The sequence below is a fragment of the Mauremys reevesii genome, linkage group 7, assembly GCF_016161935.1.
Source record: "Mauremys reevesii isolate NIE-2019 linkage group 7, ASM1616193v1, whole genome shotgun sequence".
NCBI lineage: Eukaryota > Metazoa > Chordata > Testudines > Geoemydidae > Mauremys > Mauremys reevesii.
In genome coordinates this window covers 68,620,152-68,633,117 of record NC_052629.1, presented here as the reverse complement: position 1 = coordinate 68,633,117, position 12,966 = coordinate 68,620,152, and the positions used below count along the sequence as shown (strand labels likewise).

Below are 12,966 nucleotides of genomic sequence, written 5' to 3'. Positions count from 1 at the left end.
GGGTCAGTGCAGCCCCAGAGTTCAAGAGTCTCTCTGCAGAGGTCCCCCTCCCCAGCCTGGGTAGAAAGGGGCACCTTACGTGGTTTCAGGGCCAACTGCCCTGCCTCTTCGTGGGGTTCTGCTTCCACTAGTCGTCCCCGCAAACAGCTCAGCTCCGCTTGCTCTGTGGGCTGCTCCGCTCTGCCAGCTGCTCTGGTCCACCAGCTGTCCTGTGAGCCACTCCAGCCGTCCTCACGAGCTGCTTGGCTCCACTCACCCAGTGGCTGCACAAACTGCTCCACTCTGTTCTGCCAGCTGCTCTGCTCCACGGTATTGCTTCAGGCTCCCCCAGTCATTAGCACAGTACTCAGTGCTCTCAGCTCAGCAAGTCCAGCTCCTCAGTGATTTCAGCTCTTAGTGATTCCAGCTCATAGTAGGGGAGCCCCAGTGCCAGTGAGTTCAGCTCAGTAACCTCTATCTAGATTCTCAAGGGAATCAAAAATTAACTCTGACATTCCACAGTGGAGAGAAGCATAGGTGGAACTGGTGCTTCTGGCTCACACAAGAAGCCTACACCACCCAGTACAGATATCTGTCCACAGTCTCTCTCTTTCAATGGGTTTTGGAACCCATGTGCCCCATCTAGCAAGCGCTATCCAGCTGACAATGAAACCCCCCATCACAAGACAATTTTGTAGTTCCCCATTTACCCAATCAGGGTGACAACATTTCATTCCTCCTGCCCCAATAACAACGAAATTGGGGCTCCCACAGCTGTGAAAATAACCATCCCATGCTGCTTTGCGGTATGCTAAGTGGGGTGGGAGTGCCCATGCAAATAACTGAAATGCTAATGCGAATACTTGAAACTTCCACTCTGCACTCCCCATAATCTACCATCAGATGTCAGGGTAGAGCTCATCCTGACTCTGCTTACACTACTAAGAAGAATAGACAGGCCTGTCACTGGAGTTGATCCAGAGAACTGAAGGCTGTGCTGTTTGATGGGAGCTAAGATATGGGATGTGGACCCGAGGCTGAAGTGGATTCTAATCAGAACAGGAAAGAATCCATAAGAACATAAGAACATAAGAACGGCCGTACTGGGTCAGACCAAAGGTCCATCTAGCCCAGTATCCTGTCTTCTGACAGTGGCCATTGCCAGGTGCCCCAGAGGGAATGAACAGAACAGGGAATCATCCAGTGATCCATCTCCATCACCTATTCCCAGCCTCTGGCAAACAGACGCTAGGGACACCATCCCTGCCCATCCTGGCTAATGGCCATTGATGGAGCTGTCCTCCATGAATTTGTCTAGTTCTTTTTTGAACCCTGTTATGGTCTTGGCCTTCACAACATACTCTGGAAAGCAGTTCCACAGGGTGACTGTGTGTTGTGTGAAGAAATACTTCCTTTTATTTGTTTTAAACCTGCTGCCTATTAATTTCATTTGGTGACCCCAGTTCTTGTGTTTTGAGAAGGAGTAAACAACACTTCCTTATCTACTTTCTCTACACCAGTCATGATTTTATAGACCTCAATCATATCCCCCCTTTTCCAATCTGAAAAGTCCCAGTCTTATTAATCTCTCCTCATAAAGATTATGGCTATTCTCTCTCTCTCTCTCTCTTTTTAAATAAAACAGAAAGAGATTTGACTTACCATGACCAGAAGGTTGTAAATCCTGATCGATGCCAGGAAAGAGGATTTCTAAACACTCCAGAAATTGCTGGCAGGTTGACTCCCCTTTTTTTTGTATGTGAATTAACAACTTCCTGATTTTCATCACTATGTCCTCTTTTTGATAGAAGCTGTTGTACTCCTCCTCTGTGATGATGGACTGGGCAAGTAACTCATCCAAGATGTTATCAGGCTTTCTTTGAATAATTTGTATCAGCTCTTTGCGTTTGGTGCATAGAATCCTGTATTTGTCACCAGTGGCCATTATCACTGAATCACAGGATCTGCAGAGGTTTGCTGTTAAAGGACAGAAGACATAGGATTTGTGAAGCTGCTAGAGACAGCTTCAGTTTAGCGAGTAACACTCTAGGAAAGTGCCTTGTCTGTTATCATGAGATTGGCCATTTAAACAATTTGAGAGACGGACCCACCAGGCTCCCCTCTTTCCTGTTGAAAATGGAATAGTTCTGTAATAACTACTGGAAATTAGCTATAGCAATGCACTGGGGGTCAGGAAAACTGAGTGTTTCCCATGGGGTTGAGACAGGGCCAACTCCAATAATGCTGCCAAAAGTGAACTGCAGCTCTGCATCATTCACACCTTCCTGCCTCACTGTTTCAAAACTGCTGTGGCTCTGTCCCTCCTTTTACCCGTCTTTTTACCCGTGTTTTGCTAGTTTGAGTTACGTTAGTTGCATAACACAAGTTGATATAGCTTTGATATACTTACCACGGGGTTCACACTGCACTGGGTCAACAGAAGAAACTCTCCTGTAGACTCCCCTTACTCATCTCGTTCTGGTGGAGTCAATGGCGAACTGATAGTCTGTTGATCCAGTGGGTCTTCACTAGACCTGCTAAATTGTCCCCCGGTGGATTTATCACCACAGCATTGATCCACCCCATAGTGGAGACAAGCCCTATGTGTGCAGAGAAGCCTTTGAAGGATTTGGTTGTCCTATTCTGACACCCTTTGGGGAAAAATGGGCCCTCAATTTTGTCTCTATTGCTCTCCTCAAGGAGTCCTTCACATCCTTGTTCCTCAAGCTGTAGATGAGGGGGTTCAGCATGGGGATCACCATTGTGTAGAACACGGAGGCCATTTTGTCTGTGTCCAACGAGTAGTTGGCACTGGGTCGTAAATACATGAAGAGAATTGTACCATGGAACATGGAGACAGCCGTCAGGTGGGAGGTGCAGGTATAGAAGGCTTTGCGTCTGCCCTTGGTGGAGCGGATCCGCAGCATAGTCACAATAATTAAGATGTATGAGATGAGGTTGGTCACAATGGTGATCACCTCAATCAGACTGCCAAAGAGGAAAACAAGTAGCTGATTGATAGAGGTGCCAGAAAAGGAGAGCTTTAGAAGTGAGTTGATATCACAGAAAAAATGATTCAGCATATTGGAGTCACAATAGGGTAATTTCACTTATTAGTGTAGCCCCACAGACTCAATGGAATGCCTCGCATGAATAACATTAAGGAATATGTTCAATTTTGTGGGACTGGTGCCTTAGACAGTAGTAGAATCCGTGGATCTCCATTATACCTGGGAGCAATAACATGGTTAGAAGGAATGCATAGTTTGCATCACACTCTCTGGTTATTGGTTGACAGTTTCTCACCGAAATACACCTTCATGTTTTTAAATCATTGGCTACCAGGTAGTACACATTATGCACATACTTTCATTGAGAAAATATTTCAAAAATGGAGCTTCCAAATTTATCCCTTCTGGACACTACAGCCATGCTGACTAAATCCTGTAGCTTCTTGTTCTTTGGCTGCTGAAAAATTACCACACGTACACTTCTAATGATCAGACTAAAAATGTGTAGTCAGGGGTGAATATTTGTGAGAAAATTAACAACAGTGAACATATTTTTAGAAACACATATTCATAATGATAAGAAAAATATTCTATGTATAGATTGATCTTTTAACCTGTCTTTATAGAGATAAGAAACTGCCTGTAAACCTGTTTCATCGTATGTCAATATCCTCAATGAACCTCTTTCCTCACCCCATATCACAATAGTGATTGCCAAATCATATAATTGTTAATTGTACTTAGCTCATGTTGCATATTCCAGTTTGTGAAATTATCGGGATGGCTTGGTTCTCATTCATAACATCCTGGCAATGTAAAAGGTAGTGAATGTTTAGTGTGATCATCAGGTATGTATGTGTGGTATGTTTTTTCTGGCCAAAGATCAAGAAAAAGTGTGTGTGTGTGTGTGTGTGTGTGTGTACATATTCATACACATGCCGTACATATACACACGTGTCATTTATTTCTTTACCCACTCTTTGGTTTTGGCCAAATAGCATGTCAGTCGGTCAGCATTCAGACTAATATTACAAATAAGTGGGCTGTAGTCCACAAAACCTTATGCTCAAATAAATTTGTTAGTCTCTAAGGTGCCACAAGTACTCCTGTTCTTTTTGCGGATACAGACTAACATGGCTGCTACTCTGAAACAAATAAAATGATTATTCAACTTCAAAGGCAGCTTGCTTAACACGCAGTTCTAGATAGAAGATAGAAAGGAAGAAGGACTTTTCATCAAATGCATCCAAGCAAAGAACAATAGGTCATTTAGGGCTGGATCCTGCATGGATCTGAGCATTGTTCCCTCTGTCCAGCAGAACATTTAAGCAGGTGCATAACTTTTCACAGAATCAAAGAAATGTAGGACCTGAAGAGGTCATCTAGTCCATCCCCCAGTGCTTCTAAACCTTTCATCATTTTTATTGCTTTCCTCTGTGCTGTCTCCAATCTATCTCCATCTTTCCTGAAGTGGAGCACCCAGAATTTTAAGCATGTTGATTTCAATGGGGCTTCTTACATTCTTAAAGTTGCTTAAAGTTAAGCATGTGCTTATATGTTTCTTTGGATTGGGGCTAATGTGCTCAGTACCTTGCTGGTCTGAGCTCTTCTTCTGGATGAGCTGAGAAGTTGGGAAATGTCTGTAGCTCCTAGGAGTGCTGTTAAGAAGAAACTGGAGGGATCTGACAGCTTTAAATGGCATAGTGTATGGATGTGGATGCTTAAGGGATACGAACCATCATGTTTCAGGACTAAAACGAATCTCTAACTACTAGAGATCAGGGCAAGATGAGGGAAGGGCTGATTATTCCACACCTGCCTATTGAAGGTTATTAAACCTTCTTTTGCAACGTCTGGTACTAGCCACTATCAGAGACAAGAGACTAGATGGAGCTCAGGTCTGATCCAATCTGGCAATTTCTGTGTGTTTCATAAAAATGCTTCTGCAGACCAAATTCCTTCTAAAGAGAGAATCTGAACCAGAGGTCAGCTAGTTACATTAGAGCAAATTTCTACTAAGCTATTTCCTACCCCACTTTTAAAGGAAGTGCGGGATTGATGGCCATAAATTTTTAATGCTAAAAGAGCTCTCCTGCCTGTTCACAGATCTCAGATCCTAAAAAAATCTATCTATCTATCTATCTATCTATCTATCTATCTATGTGCAAGCGAAAAGTGCTCTCAAAAGAGGCTGTAGAATTCCCCTCTATATAATTCAAGGAAAGATGGAGTTAAAAACATCAGAGAAAAGACTAATGTAAACAAATTCTACATAATGCTCAGTATAGCATCTGAGCTGACCATATCAATGAAAGCCCATTCTATTCACAGAAATGATTTATTTTCATTGGACTGAGCCTTTGTAGACATTGTCTCTGCTCGGCAAAGGAGTGATGTTCTACAAAGTGTTAATGAACATGCACTCCAAGATTCCGTGCTCAACACAACCAAACCTCCACATGGCACTCAGAGAAAGAGCTGAGCCTTACACTGTGCCTTGAAAACTCAGATTTTGAACGCGTGGAAATGACCTTCAGGATTAGAAGACTCCCCCGTGAGAATGCTCGACCATCATTCCTCACATATTTAATCTTGGCCACATTGAAGTCTATGGCAAAATTCCCATTAGTTTCAATGGCCCAGGATTTCCTCCTAGGTGTAATATCCCCTGCGATTTAGTGGACAGCTGCATTTGGCAGTAGCTGTGCTTTGGCTGAGTTTCTCATGGTAGAGGTCCACTCCAACAGTCACCCAAGGTATGGACTATAAGAGACAATTCATGTGAAAGACTCAGAATAATCTCCGGACTGTTCCCACATGGCTGCATTATAGATTCAAATGATCAACAAGTTGCCTTCTGCAAATTTCTGCCTTGGGCAAGATGACCTGAAAAGAGCTATTTCCTGATGTAACTAACAAAAGGAGATTTCAATTCTATTGTAATGGAAATAATGTTCACTCCTACCTTCTGAGAGATGTCATCTTTCTTGATTTCAAAGTATAGGATGGAGGTATATTCATGTTTGGCATAGCATCATTTGGGAGAGGATCCCTGTAGCACCTTTGAGCTCTGATCATCAAGACAAGCAAGGGCAGACTCATTAAAATACAGCGTATGTCTCTAGGGAACAGGGGATAATCACATGCAGATGCATTATCGTTAAAAGTTTTGCAAAGGTTTTTGCCACTGGGAGGATATGGGCTCTGTGGCTGACGTAGAACCCATCCCTTGCCTCCCCGACCCAGCACCTGCTATAGGAGGCAGGTTGGAGCAATCCAGCAGAAGGACAGGGTGTGGCCAGACTGCACTATTTTGTGGTTATACTGTGCTGGTGTAGTTGCCCTGAGTAGGTTTAACATCATTCTCATCATTGATTCCCAAGTTAGGAAATACCAGAATGAGCATTACCTATGCAACATTAATTCTGCAATATATGAGGCAGGAATCCTATACACAACAGACTCCTTCAATACACAGCCCCAGAGCAGAAAATCCAGTTGTCAAAGGTAGCTGTTGCCATGGCAGCCAGGGTGCTAATCATTCTCCAAAAGTATGAAAATGAACCGCAAGGAGGGAGAGCTGAGTGGTGGGTTATCTCTGATGTCACAATGCAACTGCTCAGGCAACACCAGTGGGCAGCAAATGTGTGGGGTGTATGTGTGTTGGGGGGGGCAGGATTTCCCAGTGTTCCTGTTTTCACAAATTTCCTAAAGAAGCCAACAACATAACTATACAGAATGCACATTAATGATGATTCCACACACATGATAGTCACTGAAATTTGATTCAAATCCCTCATGGCGTGTTTATAAACAAGGGTTCCAAAAAAGGAGAGATCTTGTAAAATAGAAAATGTTGATGCTCTGGTGTACTTGTGGTTGTATTAAAATTGAATACTGTGACTTTAAAGTTTGGGCAGGGTTCCTGGACGTGCTTGCATGCTAGGGAGCTCACTCAGTAGGGCAGCACACAATCGGGGCTTAGCAGCAGTCAGTCAGAAGGTACCCAGTGAGTTGTGCCTCTCTGTTATAGGCAGTAGCCTACGATCTCTCCCTCTGATTTTTGGGTTCTTACGTGTTATTGTTCTGGCTCCTAAGAAACAAATTAGCGAGACATTGCGAACGTCCAACAAGAGTATTTTATATTTTCTCTAACTTGTCTGCTTGTGTGCCACAAAACATAAAAGGCACAATCTCATAAAAATAAACTTATGAAGCCAAATGTCCTTTTGAAACAAAAAAACGGAAGTATTTCATTCTGATAACGTTGATCTTATTGAAGCACTTCACTTTTCCTTTCCCTTTCACAGGGAGGATCCTAAATTAGGTTTCCCTAAATCCATGATTGGAATAGTAAAGCAAAACCTCACTAGAAGCCAAGCAGCTTGGAAAGAATAGGATGATCACAATACAGTAAAACCCTGCTTATCTGACCCTCTATTATCCGCTTCTGCGTATTAACCCAACAACCAGCGCACACAGGTACAGAAGTGAGCAATATCTGCTATGTATCAGAGGGGTAGCCGTGTTAGTCTGGATCTGTAAAAGCAGCAAAGAATCCTGTGGCACTTTATAGACTAACAGACGTTTTGCAGCATGAGCTTTCGTGGATGAATATCTGCTATGGTCACTAGATGGTGCTGCAGCCTCGCACTTTCCCATTCTTCTGATTATCCAAAGTTTTGGTTAACCAATCTGGCCCTGGTCCCTATTCGATGGGATAAATGGGGTTCTGCTCTCTTTGTGAGCCATCGTTTGATGCAGGTGATCTGCTGCTGTTGTTACTCCTCGTGGAAAAGTACAAATTACAAAACTGATGGGAGGGGCCTTCTGAAGTGGTAGGGAGGGTCACGCTGTTACCTGCAATGTACACGGGCCCCACAGCAGAGATGCACCTTGGACTGTGCATATAAACAGGCTAAAAGTGCATCACAATAGTGAAGCCATTGTCAAGATATTCTGTGCAGAGGATTGTAAGACAGCCCCTGTTACTGATCTGAGGCCTGAATGCCATTGAGAGCATTGAAGTGTGTGAAGAGGTCACCGTCACTGAAAAGACAGAGGTTATGGCTGTGCTGCAAAGTCACTGGCAGGTATTATCAAGCAGGCTAGGCCTGACTCACAAAAGTTACCTAAGATGAACACTGTGGGATCACAACCTGCACCCAGCAAAGCATCCCACAGAACTGGTACATTGCAGCAGCAAGGTCATAATGAGATGGCAAGCCTGCTGGACAGGGAACAATTAAAAAGTCAAACAGTCTCTGGGTTGAGGAGGTTGTTTTGCTGATGTTTACAGGGAGCTCCTCCCCAGTGTGGGGGGCAGAATGGGAGAAAGCACGAAGGGGCCTGTTTGAAGATTTAACAAGGGAGTGATGGAGGCTAGCATCATGGGCCATGTAACTGCGAACACTGTGTGGCCTTAGACTAGGGGTGGGCAAACTGCCCCATCAGCAGGCACCACCCTGGAAGCTCTCATTGGCTGTGGTTCCCAGCCAATGGGAGCTGCAGGGGCGGTGCTTGGGGCACGGGCAGTGTGTGGAGCCTCCTGGCTTTCCCTATGCATAGATGCCAGATTGGGAATGTGCCGCTGCTTCTGGGAGCCACACGGAGACATGGCACTCATGTTTTTGTCGCTCTTATCTGGACTCTCTGCAATTTGTCCACATCTTTCCTGAAAAGTGGTGCCCAGAACTGGACACAATACTCCAGTTGAGGCCTAATCAGCGCGGAGTAGAGCAGAAGACTTACTTCTTGTGTCTTGCTTACAACACTCTTTCTCTTACCTCCATATTACAAGTGGCAAACAGAGGCAAAGGGAGACTAAACCCAGGTTTTTTAAAGGTATTTAGGCCACATAAATCCCATTGATTTCAATGGGAATTAGGAACTGAAATCCCTTTAAAAAATCTGATTTGCTCAAGGTCACAAAGGAAGTCTGCAGTGGAGGCAGAATTTAAACTCAGACCCCTCAAGTCTTAGGCGAGTGCGATAACCTCTGGACCATCCTTCCTTTCTCTTGTGTCTGTCTAATGATGTGTTTCTGTCTATCTAATCCCAGGCGTAACCATGCCTCTGTTTATCTAGCCCCATAGAAAAACATCCGTCTGTCTAGTGTCTACCTGTCTGTCCCCGAACAGAACCACCTGTCTGACTATCTATCTATAAAAACACCTCTCCATGTACACCTCCCTTCATTTAATTGTACAGCGATTTTAGGTGGGAGCTGTAGGAACTGAGATAATAGCAGTGGCAAACGGAAATAATTACAGTCTGAGTATCTCCTCTTTATATCATCTTCTATGTTAACCAACATAGTTCAAAAGGTAGTGGAACAAGCAGGGGGAGATGCCTATAGTGCAGAAATCACATATCAGTGCATAAAGGAGAAGCTCTAACACAGTTACTGGACACTGTTTTTCAAGGGAAATGGCGCCTTCCTTCATTATCTGCCTCAAATTCCATTTCCATATTGTTTTCTCCTGTAAATCACATGATGATAGAAATTTCTGCATAATGACTTAAGGAGTGATACTAGCTCATATCTGCACTTCAGTACTGATCAGAAAAAACAGTCCCCATATTTACATACAGAGAGGAATAATTTTCTGGTGTATTGTCCTCCTCAGAGCATCCTTCACCTCCTTGTTCCTCAGGCTGTAGATCAGGGGGCTCAGCAGGGGGATCACAAGGGTATCGGACACGGCCACCATTTTCTCCCATTCCACTGAGCTGCCAGACGAGGGTCATAAATATGTAAAGATCAGGGTCCCATATAAGAAGGAAACAACAGTCAGGTGGGAGGTGCAGGTGGAGAAGGCTTTATGCCTTCCTGCTGTGGAGCAGATCCTCAGGATGGCAAAGATGATGTAAGTGTAGAAGATGAGGATGATGAGAATGGTGCCTATTGTTTCTATGGCTGCAAAGAGGAAATGCACTCGCTTATTGATGCAAAAGTCAGAGCAGGCAATTTCTTGGAGTGGGCAAATATCGCAGAAGAAATGATCGAGGACATTGGAGTGGCCGAAGGACAGACTGAATTCAGTAGACGTATGCACAGTGGCATTGGCACAGGCACACAGGTAAGAGCCAGCCACCAGCTGGAAGCAGACTCTCTTGGACATGATGACATTATAAAGCAATGGGTTGCAGATGGCCACAAAGCGATTGTAGGCTGTCACAGCCAGGAGGCAAAGCTCATCGGCACAGAAGGAGAAGAGAAAAAACTGAACCACACACCCAGAGAAATAAATGTCTTTACTCTTCACTAGGGAACTGAGCATCACCTTGGGGGCAATCACAGAGGAGGAGACAACATCTAAGAGTGACAAGTTGCTGAGGAAAAAGAACATGGAGCTGTGGAGTTGGGAGTCAACGCTAATCAGCACAATCATCCAGACATTTCCCACCAGCATGCAGAAATAAATGGCAAAGAAGAACACAAAGAGGATGTTTTGCAGCTTTAGAATGTCAGTTATTCCCCGGAAAATGAAGCCAGTCACTCTGGTGCAGTTTCTGGGAGCCATTTCTCCTGTCACTGTGCTCTGTGTCAAAGAAGAGGCAGAGGAGGCGATAGAAGCAATGGGTACCACACAAATGAATCTAATGTACAGTGGAGACTCGTGTTATCTCTTAAGAGATGCTGAAACAACAGAAATTCAATTTAGTCATAGATTCCAAAGCCCAAAGGAACCATTTTAATTATCTAGACCAATGGGTTTTTTTCTCATTTGCGGATGAATCAAAAATTTTGAATGGAGGTCGAAATTGTAGACATAACCTGTGCACCCCTAGGAATCCACGGACCACAGGTTGAAAAGCAGTGTTCTATGGTAACAACAACTTTTTGAGGACCCCTTAGATAGTCTGTGGATCCCAAGGTGTTCGCAGACAATAAATTCAAACCCCCTCAATCTAGTCTAATTGCTTGTATAACACAGGTCTTAATTTTTTTCCAATATTTTTCATTGTAAATTAGAGCATATCTTTTAAATAAATCATCCAATCTTGAATTAAAAATTGTCCATAAACTAAGTATCCATCACGACCCTTGGTAAATCATCCCAAGGTTTAATTACCCTCACTGTTAATAGAGGCTTTTTATGGAGAGCTGGTCAAAATTCCCACCTATCCCCTTGGAATTTTTTGAGCTTTTATGAATAAAACCCCAAATCCAAACTATTTTGGCACTGGTATATTTTGGCTGAAATCTGAGGTATTTTGGTTTTTAAATGGAGCAACTGGGAGATGTAGTCGAACCAACAAGACTGGCCTATAAAGGAGAATGGAAGCATGAGGAACTTCAGCTAGACAGATCAACATGTGACCTGCTCAGTGTTGAAGGTGTTTCAGAACAGGTCAGAGAAACACCCATTGGGATGTTTACTTGATGTTACTTCATCTTGCCCCAGCATGGGGAGCCTGACTTGACTCCATGAGGTCCCTTCCACCCTACATTGCTAGGACTCCTGAATAACAAGATTTGTATTTATTATTATTATTTTATTTTATTTTATTTTTTTGTAAAAATGCTGACATTTCCATGGAAAAGTTCAATGAAAAAGAGATTTGTTTGTTTTGTGAGAGGAGGGCAATTTTCATCTATTTCCTAGGAATGTAGTGTTCCCACTCACTGTAGGAGGGTCTGATCCAAAACAGATTGATGCCAAGGGGAGTTTTTGGGTCAGGCTATTTGTTAAAATCAGATTTAATCATCTTTCCAGCTAGCAGAGTGAGAAGCAAGGCAAGGTAACACTCAGTGTATTTGAACCTTCTGCACTCCCTAAAGGAGGATATCTTCAAGGCAAATAGATTAGTAAAATTCACAACTAATTATAAATTTATATGAACTCAAAGAGGAAAAAACACTTCCTCTTTTATTGAACTATTCAGTATGAGATTTTGAATGCACTGAAATCACGAAATTGAAAACAGGGTCTAAAATCCCAAGATGTTTGTGACAGCTTTACCTGCCTTTAGCTGATTAGTAGAAACAACATCTATAACAAAATGTCATGACCAGTACACTGGCCAACTCAGCCAATGTAAAATACAGCCAAACCCACCCAACCATCTCTCTACTTGGGCTCCTACCTGAAATCTCTTTAAAGAAAAAGTTATGGAGCCAGATCCTGAGCTGGTATAAACTGGAATAGCTGGTGGACTTTTCATTCGAGCACTTTAATACTTTGAGTTCATTTTTGGTTAAAGTCTTGCAACTAAAAAATAAAAACATGGTGAACAATATATTTGCATGAATAGTCAGTCATTTCCCTGAGATATGCTTCTTTTGCACAAACTGGTCTTCTTTGGCTGCTTTTTATTATAGCTCCTAAGTTTTTTTCAGATTTGCCCATCTATGGTTATGAACAAGGTCACCAATAACAAAGTTTCTCCATGAGACAAAGAAACACCAAAGCTAGGAATCAAAATTTCCATATGGAAATGGAAGCATAAAGTCGCACTCATCTGGAAGCCCTCTTTCCTAGTAATGTGGCTACTTTGGTACTTGATTTCAATGTGAAAAATTAAAACGCACGTGCACACACACACACACATACACACACACACGCACACACACATGTTTCAATTGTCCTGTTTGGACTAATCACATTTCACCATAATAGGAACCCATCAGAAAACATCAAGAGAAAAAAAACATTGTATTAAACAGACTATTGAAAAATAAAGGATTTTTCCACAAAATGTAATATTAATATATTATTATATATGTTATCATTTCCAGGTTTCAGAACTGATCCTAAAACATCATCAACTCTTACCTTGTTATAGCAACACAATATCCAGAACACTTCCAAATGCCATGTTCCCTCTTAACTGTGATGTAATGTGGGATAGAAAATAAATTAATTCAAGAATCGTTTTCAGGTAGAAAGAGCCAAAATTGCTAGTAAATTAAAATATCTAACCTCTAAGTGAATCACACTAATACTGTAGCTATTTAGAGAAACTGACC

The 12,966-nt window shown here is 42.7% G+C and overlaps 1 protein-coding gene across 1 annotated transcript; it reads right to left on the bottom strand.

Moving 5' to 3' along the window:
• Nucleotides 1-2,579: 2,579 nt before the first annotated feature.
• Nucleotides 2,580-10,516, bottom strand: LOC120409513 (olfactory receptor-like protein COR4). Its single transcript, XM_039547740.1, has 2 exons — nucleotides 9,929-10,516; nucleotides 2,580-2,990 (listed from the first exon to the last, which is right to left on the bottom strand). Exons 1-2 carry the CDS (start codon nucleotides 10,514-10,516, stop codon nucleotides 2,580-2,582), a joined length of 999 nt encoding a protein of 332 aa, XP_039403674.1.
• Nucleotides 10,517-12,966: the final 2,450 nt, after the last annotated feature.